General features: G+C 38.0%; 1 protein-coding gene across 30 annotated transcripts in view; it reads right to left on the bottom strand.

Annotated features, from left to right (window-relative positions):
• The window catches only part of BCAS3 (BCAS3 microtubule associated cell migration factor), a 608,745-nt gene that overhangs the window by 269,862 nt on the left and 322,513 nt on the right, over positions 1 to 16,370 (bottom strand). For 27 of the 30 annotated variants that reach the window (XM_069602698.1, XM_069602701.1, XM_069602691.1 and 24 more), the window contains one exon: positions 12,917 to 13,014. In XM_069602698.1, coding sequence (XP_069458799.1) covers positions 12,917 to 13,014 — 98 coding nt within the window. Of the gene's footprint in view, positions 1 to 6,055; positions 7,469 to 12,916; positions 13,015 to 16,370 lie in introns of those variants that run through there. The other 3 variants (XM_069602719.1, XM_069602720.1, XM_069602718.1) reach the window with 2 other exon arrangements.

Genomic DNA, 16,370 nt, shown 5'->3' on the forward strand with positions numbered 1-16,370 from the left:
TAAATGAGATAAACCATGTGAAAACACCTAACACATCGTTGGGCACATAGCTGTTTATAAATAAATACTAGTTCCCCATTTTCTTACTTCCATCTAATGGTAAACATCCTGACGATTCCTCATAGAGCACTGGGAAACAGGTATCTCATACTGTCAAAGAAACTTAAAAATAATTCTAACTTTGTCAAAATGTTAAACCCTCACCCAAATAAGAACCTAAGAAATAAAGAAACATGGTAGGCTGAAAATTAAAATTGCTTTGTGATTTGTGGACTTTACGATTAGGGTGCTGATATGACAGATATTGTTTTCTTTGTATTTATCCTACTTGGGGCAAGCTAATCTACTTGAAATTGGAGTTGATGTCTTTAATTAATTTTACAAAATATTCAGCCCTTCATTTATTTATTTTGCCCTGTCCTCGCTTTTTTTTCATCCATCCATTCAATGTACTAGAGATCTAAGCAAATACAATTAGGGGGAAAAGAAATGAGGTGTAAAGATGGGAAAAAATGTAACCATCTTTATTTGTAGATGACATGACTGCTGAGCAAAAAATCCAAACAGATCTACTAAAATTAATACATGAATTTATAAAGGATTCTGGATACTAGTTCAATATACCACCCCCCCCCAAATTGTCTTCTATATACTATGGAAAAATCCTGAAAAACAAAACCTGCTATTCATTATAGCATTAAAGCATCAAATGACTGAAATAAATGTTACAAAATATGTGTAAGACTTCTACATTAAAAGTTAACACACATCAGGAGAAATTAAAGAAGACCACTGGGCTTCCCTGGTGGCTCAGTGGTAAAGAATCCGCCTGCCAATGCAGGAGACACGAGTTTGATCCCTGGGTCGGAAAGATCCCCTGGAGAAGAAAAAGGCAAGCCATTCCAGCATTCTTGCCTGCAGAAAGCCTGGTGGGCTATAGTCCATGACGACGCAAAAGAGTTCGACATGACTTGGCGACTAAACAACAAAATAAATGGATAGCTATAAAAGATTCATGTATTGAAAGAGTCCATATTGTTAGGATGTCAAATCTCCTAAATTTGACCCACAGTCAAATGAATGAAAAATGACTCAAATCTCATCTAAATTTTTGTAGAGATGAATATACATTTAATCTGTAGTATGTGTGTATATCAGTTCGGTTCAGTCACTCAGTCGTGTCCGACTCTTTGCAACCCCATGGATCACAGCACGCCAGGCCTCCCTGTCCATCACCAACTCCCGGAGTTCGCTCAGACTCACGTGCATCGAGTCAGTGATGCCATCCAGCCATCTCATCCTCTATCGTCCCTTTCTCCTCCTGCCCCCAATTCCTCCCAGCATCAGGGTTCTTTTCCAATGAGTCAACTCTTCGCATGAGGTGGCCAAAGTACTGGAGTTTCAGCTTTAGCATCATTCCTTCCAAAGAAATCCAAGGGCTGATCTCCTTCAGAATGGACTGGTTGGATATCCTTGGAGTCCAACGGACTCTCAAGAGTCTTCTCCAACACCACAGCTCAAAAGCATCAATTCTTCGGCGTTCAGCTTTCTTCACAGTCCAACTCTCACATCCATACATGACCACTGGAAAAACCATAGCCTTGACTAGATAGACCTTTGTTGGCAAAGTACTGTCTCTGCTTTTGAATATACTATCTAGGTTGGGCCTAACTTCTCTTCCAAGGAGTAAGCATCTTTTAATTTCATGGCTGCAGTCACCAAATGCAGTGATTTTGGATACACATATAATACATATATACATGTACATCTATTATATAAATATGATGGTTGTTTTGGGGGAATTAAGACCATGTTGTGTGCTTAAAGATAGGAGTCCAAAGAGCTTTTGTATGTGATTATGCCTATCAATATTGAAAACATTTATGTGTTAATCCATTAAAATTTTAATTTTGAAACATTACAAATAATGATAGTCATCCTTTCTTTTTTTGAGGTATTGATGCTTTTGAATTGTGGTGCTGGAGAAGACTCTTGAGAGTCCCTTGGACTGCAAGGAGATCCAACCAGTCCATTCTGAAGGAGAACAACCCTGGGATTTCTTTGGAAGGAATGATGCTAAAGCTGAAACTCCAGTACTTTGGCCACCTCATGTGAAGAGTTGACTCATTAGAAAAGACTCTGTTGCTGGGAAGGACTGGGGGCAGGAGGAGAAGGGGATGACAAAGGATGAGACGGCTGGATGGCATCACTGACTTGATGCACGTGAGTCTGAGTGAACTCTGGGAGTTGGTGATGGACAGGGAGGCCTGGCGTGCTGCGATTCATGGGGTCGCAAAGAGTCAGACACGACTGAGCGACTGAACTGAACTGAACTGCCCTCTATCTTGCCCATTTTCCCTTTCCCTCTCTTCACTGGTAACCACTATTTTAATCTCTGTGAGTCTAATTTTGTTTTGTTATATACATTCATTTGTCTTGTTTTTTGATTCTACATATAAGTGATAATATACAGTGTTTGTCTTTGTCTGTCTTATTTCACTAAGCATAATACTCTCCAGATTCATCTACATTTCTGCAAATGGCAGAATTTCACTCTTTATTATGGCTGAGTCACAGTCCGTTGTACATACATACTATATCTTCTTTATCCATTCATCTGTTGATGGGCAATTAGGCTGCTTCTCTACCTTGATTACTGTGAATAATGCTACTATGAACATTGAGGTTCATGTATCTTTTTGAATTAGTATTTTCATTTCTTCAGATATATACTCAGGAGTAGAACCGCTGGATCGGTTCTATTCTTATTTTTCTCTGGAATATATACCATTTTTGTAGGGGCTGCGCCAAACCACAATGCCACCAAGCAGTCCACTCAGGTGCCCTTTTCTCTATATCATCACCAGCATTTGTTATTGGTTGACTAGATTTTTCATTGATAGCCTTTCTGAAAGCTGTGAGATGATATCGCACTGTGGTTTTGATTTGAACTTCTCCTTTGATCTCTGGTGGCTCAGACAGTAAAGAATCTGCCTGCAATGCAGGAGACCTGGATTCGATCTCTGGGTCTGGAATCCCCGGAGAGGGGCACGGCAACCTACTCCAGTATTCTTGCCTGGTGAATCCCATGGACTGAGAAGGATGGCGGGCTACAGCCCATGGGATCACAAAGAGTTGGACACAACTGAGCGACTTACATTTTGATAGCAATACTGAGCTGCTTTTCACGTGGTCGTTGACTATCTGTATGTCTTCTTTGGGAAAATGCCTATTCAGGTCTTTTGAAATTTTTTTTTCTTTTTTAAAATAATTAATTAATTAATTTTAATTGGAGGCTAATTATTGCCATTTTTAAAGTGTGTTTTTATAGTAAGTTGTAAGTGCTATGTATATATTTTGGATATTAACCACTATAGTCATATCATTGGTTAAATTTATTTCTAGGCATTTAATTACTTTTAATCCAATTCTAAATTGTTTCATTAATTTCTCTATAGTTCATTATTAGTATATAGAATAAGCAACATATTTCTGTATATTAATCTTGTATCCTATAACTTCACTGAATTCATTTATTAGTTAAAGTTTTTTGATGGAGGCTTTAAGTTTTTTCATGTATAGTATCATGTAATCTGCAAACCGTGACAGTTTTATTTCTTCCCTTCCAACTTGGATGCTTTTTAATTCTTTTTCTTGTCTGATGTCTGTGGCTGGGACTTCCAATACTATGTTAAATAGAAGTGGTAAGAGTGAGTGGGGATCCTTGTCTTGTTCCTGATTTTAAAGGAAAGACTTTCAGCTTTTTACCACTGAATATGTAACTGGAGGGTTTCTCAAAACTGGCCTTTATTATCCTTCTATTACACCCACTTTGATGCGAGTCCATCATGAATGAATATTAGATTTTGTCAAATGCTTTTTTTCCATCTATTGATGTAGGAATTGGAAAAGGACTGCACATATTCATATTCTGAGTCTTTTCAGATTCTGGGGATATTCTTCCCCGATAGAACACTTCATGTGTTAGTTACAATGATATCAGAAGCCATATTATATTATCATTATATTATTAATTAACTCCTGCAGTCTGTCATATTAAAATCCTTTGTTCTGTCTTGCACTTGAAATGAGTCCATTACCGTACATAATTTTATAAGACCAGTCATTTGGAAAACACTGCATATCTTCCACATGTTGACTTATTTTATGACATAAAATACCATACTAGGTAATAACACCACCTATCTCATCAGAAATGTGTTTAAGTATGGGACCTGTTATGCAGACTGGTGGATACATGGTTTCCAAATTTCTAATTTTCAACTGAAGACTAGAATTTTATCATTGGTAGTAAATATTTGTCAGTTTGTTTTTTTTTTAATGACAGGCTTACTTTGTTCATTTTTGAGAAAATTTCTACCAAATACCAATGTCTGAACGAAGTTTCAGTTTTTCTTTTAAGTAAAATGGCATTCCATGAAAACAGTTGCTAGTTCAGTGCAAAACAAATACACAAGCGCAATTCCCTCAAGACAACTGCTGCTAAGTCGCTTCAGTTGTGTCTGACTCTGTGCGACCCCATAGATGGCAGCCCACTAGGCTCCTCTGTCCCTGGGATTCTCCAGGCAAGAACACTGGAGTGGGTTGCCATTTCCTTCTCCAATGCATGAAAGTGAAACTCGAAAGTAAAGTCACTCAGTCATGCCCAACTCGTAGCGACCCCATGGACTGCAGCCCACCAGGCTCCTCCATCCATGGGATTTTCCAGGCAAGAGTACTGGAGTGGGGTGCCATTGGACAACTAGTATGCATTAATTCAATTATGATATATAGAACATGAAAAGTACACAAACATGAAAATTTAATAAAATTTATTAGCTTCTAAAGTTTAGTAAACTTAATAATGTTTACTGTATCAAAGCAAGCCTTAAGTAACTATATCTTTTTTTTTTAACTATGAGCGAGTTGCATCTGCTATGGGCATAGTTTGGTGCCACTGCTTTTTACCATGCTAAGATGCCATCAGGTTTATATACTAGTGCTTCAGCACCATCTATACTAAATGTCAAGATGGCAAAAAAAGACAAAAAATGAATTCATATTTATAAAAATAGTTTCCACTCGCTGACCCCTTGGAAGTGTATTGGACACTTTCAGAGAGGTCCATGGACCACACCATCTACTGGTATGTGTGTGCATATGTACGTGCATGGAAATGTAAAGATATACATTAATCTATATTTTATATTCTAGAATAGCCAAGAAACGACTAAAGGAAAAAGTAGAGACATTAATTTGTTATATTTCAAAACTTACTAAAAGGCTAGTTATTAAGATAGTATGATAGTGGTATAAAAGACAGGGGTGTGCGTGCGTGTGTGTGTGTGTGTGTGTGTGTGTGTGTGTGTATGGAAGAAAATAGATAATCCAGGAAAAATACGATTTTTTAAAAAAGCATCGTCAAAATTCACTGGGGGAAAGATCTTTTTGATGAACAGTGCTGGAACACACTTATCAGGAAGAAACTGAACCTTGATCCTTGCCTCATCTCATAATAAAAAATAATTTGAAAAGATTCATAGACTAAATGCAAAAGCCGAAACCATATAGTTACTAAGGAAAAGCATTGAAACACATAAAAGGAAAGACAATGGAAAAAATGTATTTCTGCTTGTCAAAAAACACCAATAAGAAAGTGAAAGGGCAATGAATTGAAAGGACATACTGGCAAAATATCCAACAAAAAGCCTTAACCAGAGTAAAGAACCCCTGAAACTCCACAGACAACAGACCCCATAAAAACTGGTGGAAGACTTCACAGATACACTGCAAAAGATATCCAAGCCTCTAGCACGTATATGCAAGGTGCACAGCATCAGTATTCATCAGAGAACAGCAAATTAAGACCACAGTTTACGGTCACTAGAATGGCTCACACACTGCTGTTAAGAATGAAAAAAATGGCATGGTCATTTTGGAATACTTCCTCGGCAGTTGCTAATAAAGCTAAACACATGCCTACCTTCTGAGCCAGCACTTCCAATCCTATGTACATGCCCTGAAGATATGAATGATTATGTCAAAAAAAGACTTATACAGCAAAGTTTATAGCAGCTTTATTAATAATACGCCAAAAGCTAAAAACAATAGAGTAGTGGATACATAAACTGTGTTATATTCAAACTATGCTGCAATGTAAAAAAATGACCTAGTGACACATGTAATACTTGAATGAATCTCAAAAACATTAAATTAAGTAAAAGAAGCCAGATGCAAGAGAATGTACAGAATGATTCTATTTACTTGAGATTCAATATAAACAAAGCTGATTTACGATGATAAAAGTCATAGTCTGGGTCAAAGGTAGTCTTGACTGGAGGAGGAATAAAGGAACTTTCTGAAATGATGAAAATATTCTAACTTTGATCTGAGTGGTGATTATCTGGGTGTAAAAACTGATCAAGCTGTATGATTAAGATATGTGCCTTTTTGCTATATGTAAACCGTACCTTAATTTAAAAAAAATCCTTCAAAGATGATCTAAAGTATAGACGTATCAATTTTTCAAGCTAGAAGGAACTTTGCAAATAACCTACTTCAATTCTTTTCTTCATTTTATAGAAGCAAGCCTTGGGTTTTGAAGCCATTTCTTAAAGAGCTAGTTCCAGGCAGAGCAGAGACTAGAACCAAAGATCTGTAAGTGACTAGTCACTATTCCTTCCACTGCCTCAAGCTTCAAAAACAAAACTGTTCCCAGGAACAATTATTTCCACTTTGATTATTTGCTTTAGTTTTTCTCTGACAGTTTTCAACAATATCCAGGGGAATACCACGAGCTCTGGTTCCGACCAGTTGCCTGGGTGAGGTCCCAGGCTGCTTTTTAATTGCTCACTGGGCTTACACAGTCAATGGAGAGAGGCTCCTTTGTTTGTTTCTAAGTTTATAGATGGCACCTATAAGCATAAGCCTCTCAGGCTCTTGGACACAATTTAAAATAGTGTGGCACTAACAGTTTGACACTAATGTCACTAAGACAAATGGAATCCCCGGTTCAGACTTAAACAAATTCTAATACTGCCCCCAATATTGTCCCTCTGCCACCACAGTCTCAGGCAACAGACTACATAAACAGTCCAGCCTTGTATTAAAGATGTAGCAATAATGGTACAAAAAAGAAAAGTTGGGTCTTTGGCCCAAAAGTCTCATGTAAATATGTGGTACCCTGGTATATCAACAGTAGGGAGAATTCCATCAATTCCTTCTCCAAACGCTTAGGAAAGTCATGTCATAGATTTGGTGCTCGCAACAGAGAAAGCCAAGGTGAGGTTTCAGCTGACACGAAGATTTATTCAAAGAAGCAATGTGTCATCAGAAAAAAACTTTCCCAACTGCTTCTTCTACTTCTGTTTACAGTTTCTTCATCTTCAAGTGGGGCAATCATTTTTTCCTTAATTGTGCTGAGCTAAAATTTTCCACACTATTAACTTGAATCTCATCTTCTAACATCCTATAAATATTAGAGAGAAGAATGAGAGGAGTATTTAAATCAGGAGGAGAGATATGTGACTGAGCACTTTTGTGATGGGAAATCAACTCTTTTCCCTATGTTCTTAATCTCTATAATTTACTTTTGATTCTATAGAGGCAGTAGGTGTTCACTAGATGAGAGCTGAAATAAGGCACAGACTTCCTCTTTTCTAATGAAAAAGCCAAACTTAATTATCTTAGTTTGAATATTTACTGTTCAAAGTATAAATAGTGTCACAGTAAAATTACTGACCTCCTTTTTCCCCCTCGAAGGGACTCTGTTCACAGGTCAGGACTAAGCCTTCTTTTAATTTCACCCTCATCCCTAATCCTCTTACTGATTCCACAAAGGCTTTGAATACCCAAGGTACAAGTATGCCTGGAGTTTTCGTCACCTTATAATCACAAAGACTATCTGGAACTCTATTAAATGAAAACCATATCATCTATTCGAAGAAATAGCTCAACATTTCAAAAGAACTTCATAGCCTTTATATTTGGGAATTATTTTAGGAAATAATTTGACCATATTGCTGCCCAAAAAGGTACAGCAAATTTTTATAAAAGGAAACAAATTCTTTTTTGTATTTTTTTTCAGTCTTTTGGCCATCCTGCATGGCATGTGGGGTCTTATTCCCTGATCTGGGATTGAACCTGTGGCCACTGCAGTGGAAACTGGGAGTCTTAACCACTGGACCATGAGGGAAGTCCCTTAAATTCTTGTCACAGAGGCAGAGAAGAATGGCTAGGTAGGAAACATGACTTGTTGAAGGTTTCAGCAAGAGTTCAAGACCATGACTATAACACCATGGTGTCTATCACCTGTTCTAGTTATGAAATCATGGAGCTAAGTGACCTCACCACGGTAGATTGAACGGTGTTTCTTATAAATCCCTTTGCTCTTACCACCAGCATCTCTTTTGCCCCTGATGGCTTTAAGATACAATAACAAAGTTTATATGCCTCAGATTGGAATGGCAACTACAGATACATGAAATATAGCCCTTAAGAATATAGTTCCCCGAGTGCATCAGAGAAATCTCTGTAAGATAAAAGCATGCCTCCATAAGAATATCTCTCCAGCAGAGATTTGACTGCTAGAATAATACCCTTGTTGTCTACTCAACCATATTTTTCTAACAGATATAATCTTTTTAAGGTCTGATGCACAAATGCCAAATACACAAAGCAGGCACAGTTGATCATTCAAAAAATCAATAAAATCAAACCAGTTTGGATTTTCTTCAAGCAAACAAATTATTTAGATATCTGCAAGAATTGGGTGCTGAAAGCCTGAGTTAATTAAGTCCTTAGAAATCATTTAGATGACTCCAGTTGTACAGAAAAAAAGAACATTTGTCTAGAGTCAAGAACAGCAACAAGTACCAGATCTGCAACTTCGCCCCTATTTAGTGGAGTGTGATGTTGCACCAATATCTTATGTATCAAAGCCTGCTAGAAAGAATAAGAACTTGTTTTACTGCTCTGTCACAGCTTCCCTTCCCCTTCTGTCATCTGCTCAGGAATGTACACCCAAGCTGCTCTCACCACTTCTAATAACATTTTCTCTATAAAATGTTTACTTTAGTAGAGTCTGACAAAGATGTCTGCTCTTCATACAAGTGGGGCATAAGTTTGTCTTTAAATCTCAGTTGCTTTGAGTTCTTTCTTGGTAAACACCAATTTCCATAGTAAAACTACAAACGAGGACAAACAAACTTAGGATGAACCAGATCTTTCTAGGCTCTTTGTGTGGATGACTCACAAGCAATTAGAGTGGTTATTAAGTTATCCAACAAGTTATACAGCCTGCACATCTTGGAACAAGAACTTCAGCCACCAATGTGGGAAACAAAGTTTGAGCAGGATGCTGACACTGTTTCTACCTTCTCTCCCCCTCTTTCAGCCCTACACCTTTAACAAAAGAAGGACACATGTTATAAAGGACAGAGGAAGGAAGAAATTCTTAGATACTTAACCAAAAGAAAAGTACAAAGGGGAAAAAAGGAAGTCATCCATGACACGTGTTGTCTAGAAACACTGTCTGATTCAGACGCTGATGTTAATCAGCTGGATAGGAAAAAGGGAGCAGTTCCTTCAGATCTCATTTTTCTGGGTAGCCTGTGTGTATAGGTAAATCTATGAAGTCCACTTCCAGAATGGCATTCTCCTTAGACAAGAAGGGAACCTCTGACAATTAACTTCGAAATCTGAGGCATGGTAGTATTTTTTTTCAGTCTCCAAAGATCAGAGGAAACATGTCATGGGAAGTAACATCTACATATAAAACAATTATAGATCTGTTGAGTCTAAAATATACATATACAGAGAGACAGCAAGAAACTGGTTCACAGGTACCTAAAGGTATAGAATTCACACTATGCCTAAATCATCAAAGTTAGTAAGTGAAAAACTTGTAGTCTAGGTTAATACATGTCTATGTGAAGGAGTAAAGCACAAACATACGACCTAATCAAGAATCTTTAAGAATTTGCTAGCAAGAGTGGCACAATGTCTTGCTGATTTTCGTTTCAGCAGAGTAACACTACGGGACACACAGATACTGAAAGCAGAACACAGGATCCAAGGTGTAAATGATATTTCCACTTTGAAAATGGTCACAGCCATCAGAAGATCTGATCATATCAAGTTATATTTTTAAATTCTACTCCTTTGAAAAGTAATTTGATGAAAAATAATTACACCACCACTAGTTTAGACAGAGCAAGAGCTAGCACTAAAACAAAGGGATAACTACAAGGTCTGCCACAGGAACAATGAAAAAGACAGTATGTTTAGTTGCATAAACCGTTCAAAGGCAGGACACAAAGCAGTGAACTCTGGTAAGAGGAGGCGCCACACTGACCATACCTCTCTAAGCAAAGGCAATCAAAACTCCAGATTAGCATCTTCATAACAAGCAGCTGACTCCAAGGCATGGGTCATAATCAGAGACGTATTTCCTGGTTCAGAAGCAACTAGACTCTCTTTAATAGAGGAATCTAAAACAGAATTTCCCTATAAACCTCTCTTCATAAAGAACCCAAAAGTTTGAGATCAGCAGATGCAAACTATTATGTATAGAATGGATAAACAGCAAAGTCCTCCTGCACAGCACAGGGAGCTGTGGTCAATATCCCGCGAGAAACCACAGTGGGAAGGAACATGAAAAAGAAAATAGATGTACAACTGAATCACTTGGCTGTACAGCAGAAATTAACCCTACATGGTAAATCAACTGCACTTCAATAAAATAAAGTTTTAAAAAAGAACCCAAATCATTTATAGTTTATCTTGTTAAATCCATAGAAATGTAACACTGTTACAATAGTGGCCCCACTAGACAAAATAGATGAAGTTTTGCCAACAAAATATTATCCACCCACTTAAAAAATGTGATCAGTGAAAGAGATCCAGACCATTGGAGAGGTGGAGAATAACTCACAGAAGTCTAATTCCTCATCTATGGTGCTTCTTTAGCTCAGCTAGAGAAAGCACACACATTTCATTGCTCTGGCTGTCATTGTGAAAGGGGCTAATGATTTTCTGCAATGAAAACAGGCTGAGAAAAATAATGGAACTTAGTCACCAAGAAGCGAAGACAAGTCAAGCAGAGGCTCAGAGCTGGGAGAACAATATCCGAGAAACTGCTATGTGTTTCACTGATAGAAATCTAAGTGTTGATAAATCAAAGATGTAAGATCTATTCCTTACTCAAACATCAACAGGAAACTCTTCTTGCAGCAGAGTTAAACAAAATTATGGAATCATTAGTTCACTGAAGTTCCTCTCCGTGGCATGAAAGAATTTTATAAAGAGCTAAAGTTGAGATAGTGCTATATGATATATACAGTCTTTCCTCAGACTGTAGCATTGAATATGGCGCATTTAATAACACACATGTTAACTGCTTTAGTGACACGCGTTTCATCTGACCAACGGCCAGTTACTTGACCCTAAGACATTAATAATATGGCAGTTTAATAATATAAAAAAAAACAAAACCCCCAATCAACAAAGCCTGCTACTGTAATCTTGAATAAAACACTTCAGGTTAAAATATATCATTTCCAGGATTCACAGTTGTAAATGATAATTCCATATGAACAGGATCTGTTAAGCATTCTCAGACTGAAACTATCAAAAAGATTTATTAAGTCACCTATCTCAATATCTCTTGCAGTGCAAGTCTAGGGACCTTAGATATTACTGTGCTTGTTTCCAGGGGACAACCCTGGTTGCCAAGTTAAAGCTGAGGAACAAGTACGAGCCCTCTAAAATACAAGTTTACACTAAGTATGAAAGCACAGCCCTCGACGTGGACCATGCGATCAGACACAAAGTGCAATCCACTGACAAACAGATCAGGAAGCTAAGAAAAAGTACAAGACCCATCAGCGTTCAATTGAAAAATCCAGAGACAGAGTCAGAAACAGAAGCTTTGGTCTTTTTAAAGTGGCCTTCACAAATCAGTTTTGTGTTTGTTTCCATTTTCTTTCACAGTTTAAGCCTCAATCAGATCAGCTGTCTCCAGGGATTTTGAAATTGCTATAGATTAAAATCCTCTCTGACTCAACTGTTTGACTAATGCCGGGTGTTTAATAATTCTGCTTGTAAGAGACTTTTTTTGATGAAACCCTGCTGTATGCTAGTTTCAGATGTGTCACAGCTGCGCCATACAGAAAGCACCACTGTCCTTACTTTTGTTATCACTGCCTTTAGAGATGAGAAAATGTATCACGGGAAACAGTTCTGTTATTTGGCAGATGGGGGCCGAAAACAATTTTACAATATTAATTTAGCAACCATCACCTATAGAGGCAAAGACCTATTTCCAGGTACCAATGATAAATATTCGTGGCTTGGTTCCAAGGATAGAAAGTTAATAACTGTGATAGACAGAGTTAAGTTAATGAATTTCTAAACTTCATGCTTTCAATAATAAAGCCATTTAAGCTATAGCAGTTGGACTCTCCGCTTCCACAGATCAGGCACTCTGATACTCAACAGGTTGAGTAAATTGAATCCATATATTGTATTTACGTTCTCTGTCAAGGTTGCTTCTCCACATTTGAGAGATCAAAGGCAAAAACAGTCATCAACCCTGTAGCCTTCAATACTGTGTTCATTACAGTTAATCAAGTGCCAACTCCATGGTATCATTCACCAACCTCAACAATATTTAAATGCATGGCGTTTAGCAACAAATGTAGGCACAGTACTGTTTTAATACACAGACACACACGCAACTTGCCACACTCGTGTGCACGCATACTTGCTCGCTCACACACAGCCATCCCTCCTCACCCTCCTTCCCCAAGAGAAGAGAAAGATGGCAAGAAATATACAGTATCTACATTTGCAAAAAAAGAAGTTTAAAAAAGCATGGGAAAAAAAGCCATTAAACATTTTGTATGTGGTCTTCTACCTGAGGCAGCATCAATCACGGTGGAAATTCCCCTTCGATCAGACACTGGACGGGATGACCCTGGCATGCTGACTGGGTCAGAGCGGACTGGCTGGATCCTGCAATGCAATTGAGTTTAATTCACATATGTTACCAGCATCAAAACTGTCCCATGCTACAACAGACCTTAAATCAGCAATGCTGGAATAGCCCAGTCCATTAAAGAACCATTCACTCTAAAACAAGGCAAATGGGTAAACTGTAGCCCCTAAGGTTCTTTCAAAAGACTTAAAGCACAGTATTCTCTACACTCTGGACCCCTTCTTCTCTTTGTGTGGTTTCCAACAGCTTTCAAACAAGGGGTTAAAAAACGGATACTCATTTACAAAGGACAAATGAAATGGAATGAGAGAAGACCCAAAACAAATTATGCCGAACCCTTTGGCATTTGACAAAAATGGTATGTAGGAAGTTATTTGCAAAGCAGAAGCAGAGACACAGACGAAGAGAACAAGTATATAGACACCAAGGTGGGAAAGGAGAAGTGGGATGAGTTGAGAGAGACTGACATATATACTGTGTATAAACCAGATAACTAATGAGAGCCTACTGTATAGCATGGGAAACTGCGCTCAGAGTTGATGGGAGGGGAGTTTGGCGGAGAATGGATACATGTGTATGTATGACTGAGTTGCTTTGCTGTGCACCTGAAACTATCATAACTATATCTTAGTTACACTCAAATACAAAATAAAAGGTTAAAAAAAAGGGAGATGAAGAGTTTTAAGAATCTTCAAATTCATGAATAGAATCGTTGCCTTCCTTAAATGACATCAATCGATACAAAAATTTGAGCCACTCCCTTAAAATCTTTAAAGAAAATTATTTTACATATGGCAACAAGCATAGGATAACAAACCTAGACAGCATATTAAAAAGCAGAGACATCACTTTGCCAACAAAGGACCATACAGTCAAAGCTATGGTTTTTCCAGCAGTCATTACCGATGTGAGAGGTGGACCATAAAAAAGGCTAAGCGCCAAAGAATTGATGCTTATGAATTGTGGTTCTGGAGAAGACTCTAAGGAGTCCCTTGGACTGAAAGGAGAGCAAACCAGTCCATCCTAAAGGAGATCAGTCCTGAATATTCATTGGAAGGACTGATGCTGAAGCTGAAACTCCAATACTTTGACCACATGATGTGAAGAACTGACTCATTTGAAAAGACCCTGATTCTGGGAAAGATTGAGGGCAGGAGGAGAAGGGGGTGACAGAGGATGAGATGGTTGGATGGTATCATCGACTCAATGGACATGAGTCTGAGCAAACTTCAGGAGATAGTGAAGGACGGGGAGCCTGGTGTGCTGCAGTCCATGGGGTCGCAAAGAGTTGGATATGACTTAGCGACTGAACAACATAGGGTAACACAGCTGTGTTGGGATGTGGCTGCCAGGGGGTTAGCTAAAATCTCTACACTCTAACTGAGTTATCTCCACAATATCACTAATTAGCATGTAAGAATCAATTAGAATGTCAGCAAAATTGCAATTTACTACATATGAGTTTAAGTTGCTTAGGAATGGTAAATCTACTAAAGCTAAGAGTCTAGTTCCAGCTGTATTTCTGTACTATTCACTGAAGGATTTCTGTATGGCTAAAAGAGCTGAGAGGCCCAGGCAACTTAAAGGAATAAAGACTTACTATAATAGTCTAAGTGTGTATTTTTTGGCAATGCATTCATTCAATAGGTATTTGTTGAGTATTAGTTATGTGTCAGTAGGATTTTAGGAACAAGCAAAAACAAAACACAAAATGCAAAGTCTGTGTGCAGATATATGGTATAGCACATGAGCATTCAAAACTGATGCCAAGGAAAACTAGTGTGAAAATGAATGAAACAGCTAATAAAAGCTCGAAAAGAGGAAATGAGGGAATGAATGCATGGTACACAGCAGAGTGAGAGGATCTTGTGGAGCTGGAACAGAAATTGGACCTCTATACAGTGTTAGGATGATGTATTTATATGCAAAGGAGCAAGAAGATCCCTTTAAACACAGAAGTAGAAAAAGCAAACCCTTGGATTTGTAGCCAAGCATGATAAATGCAGGTCATCTTGACGAGCATGATTTGGCTTATGCATAGAGTTTATAGAGGATACTGATGAAGATAAGAAGTTGATAAGCACGATGAGACATTACAGAAGCCTGACATTTCAATTATGGACTGTAGAAAAAGGATCCTCACTGAAAGCACAGGAGTAATGTATACGTGTTTGCTGTACGAAAGGAAGAAATAGGAGGGGGGTGAAACATGCACTTGGCCTAGCAGTGGAAGTTGGAAATGCTGTTCACTGATCACTGCTCTAGTGGTGCACTACCCAGCAGCCCTTCTGTATCAGCTTATTCTCCCAAGCCAGTCACGGTGATCCCATCATCTCATGGTGAGATTAATTAGGTCTGCAATGAGTGGGTCTAAGCAAATGTGGGCCAATAAGAAAAGAGGAAGAGTTTACTTGAAGTTTCTAGGAGAGCTGTTTTCTGGGTCTTAATGAAAAACAAGCAGCTAGCCTGTTAGATATGCTCAGTGCATGCAAATTAAAGCTCCCTCCCAGTCTAAATAACTTATGTGGGCTAATAAATTTCCTATTATTAACTCAATTTATAGCACTGGAGTTTCTGAATTAACCAGGGTCGTGGGTGGAGTGTGGTTTGGGCTAGCTGAAAGAAGGTTGGCCAAGAACTGATGTACTGAAACCAGGCAACAGATACACAGGGGTTTAGTCTATCCTTCTTAATTTTACAAATTTTATATATGCTTTAATGTTTCCATAAAAAAAAATACAAAAATAAAAACAAACTGGTAGAGGTGATGAAAATGTCCCAGAATTAGGAGGATGCAGCAAAACATAGTGACTATACTAAAACCACTGAACTGTACACGTGTTTTATATTATATTAATTACATATCATTTAAAATAACATGATTAAAGTGTGAGAATCTAACGTATCACACAGTAACTATGGTTTTGATAATATTGAAGTTTGCTAAAAGAGTAGAAGTTAAATGTTCTCACACAGAAAGATCACAACATACATATATAAAATGTATCAAACAATGGATGTATTTATTAACTAGATGAAAAAGTGAAATGAAGTTGATTTCCCAGGAGCTAACCTCAAATGGAAAACTAGGTTTTATATCTCAGTTTCTTTTACATTATCTATTTCTCAGGTCTATTCATAAATATTTCATTGACCTTTTTCTTCATGTTAAATCCCTATTCCAAATAAGGAGCTGCTATGAGATTAGCCAGGCTTCCCTGGTGCCTCAGTGGTAAAGAATTCACCTGCCAATGCACGAGACATGGATTCGATCCCTGGGTCGGGAAGATCCCCTGGAGAAGGAAATGGCAACCCACTGCAGTATACTGGCCTGGCAAATCCCACGGACAGACGATCTTGGTGGGCTATTGAC

This window comes from Ovis canadensis, chromosome 11, assembly GCF_042477335.2.
Source record: "Ovis canadensis isolate MfBH-ARS-UI-01 breed Bighorn chromosome 11, ARS-UI_OviCan_v2, whole genome shotgun sequence".
Taxonomy (NCBI): domain Eukaryota; kingdom Metazoa; phylum Chordata; class Mammalia; order Artiodactyla; family Bovidae; genus Ovis; species Ovis canadensis.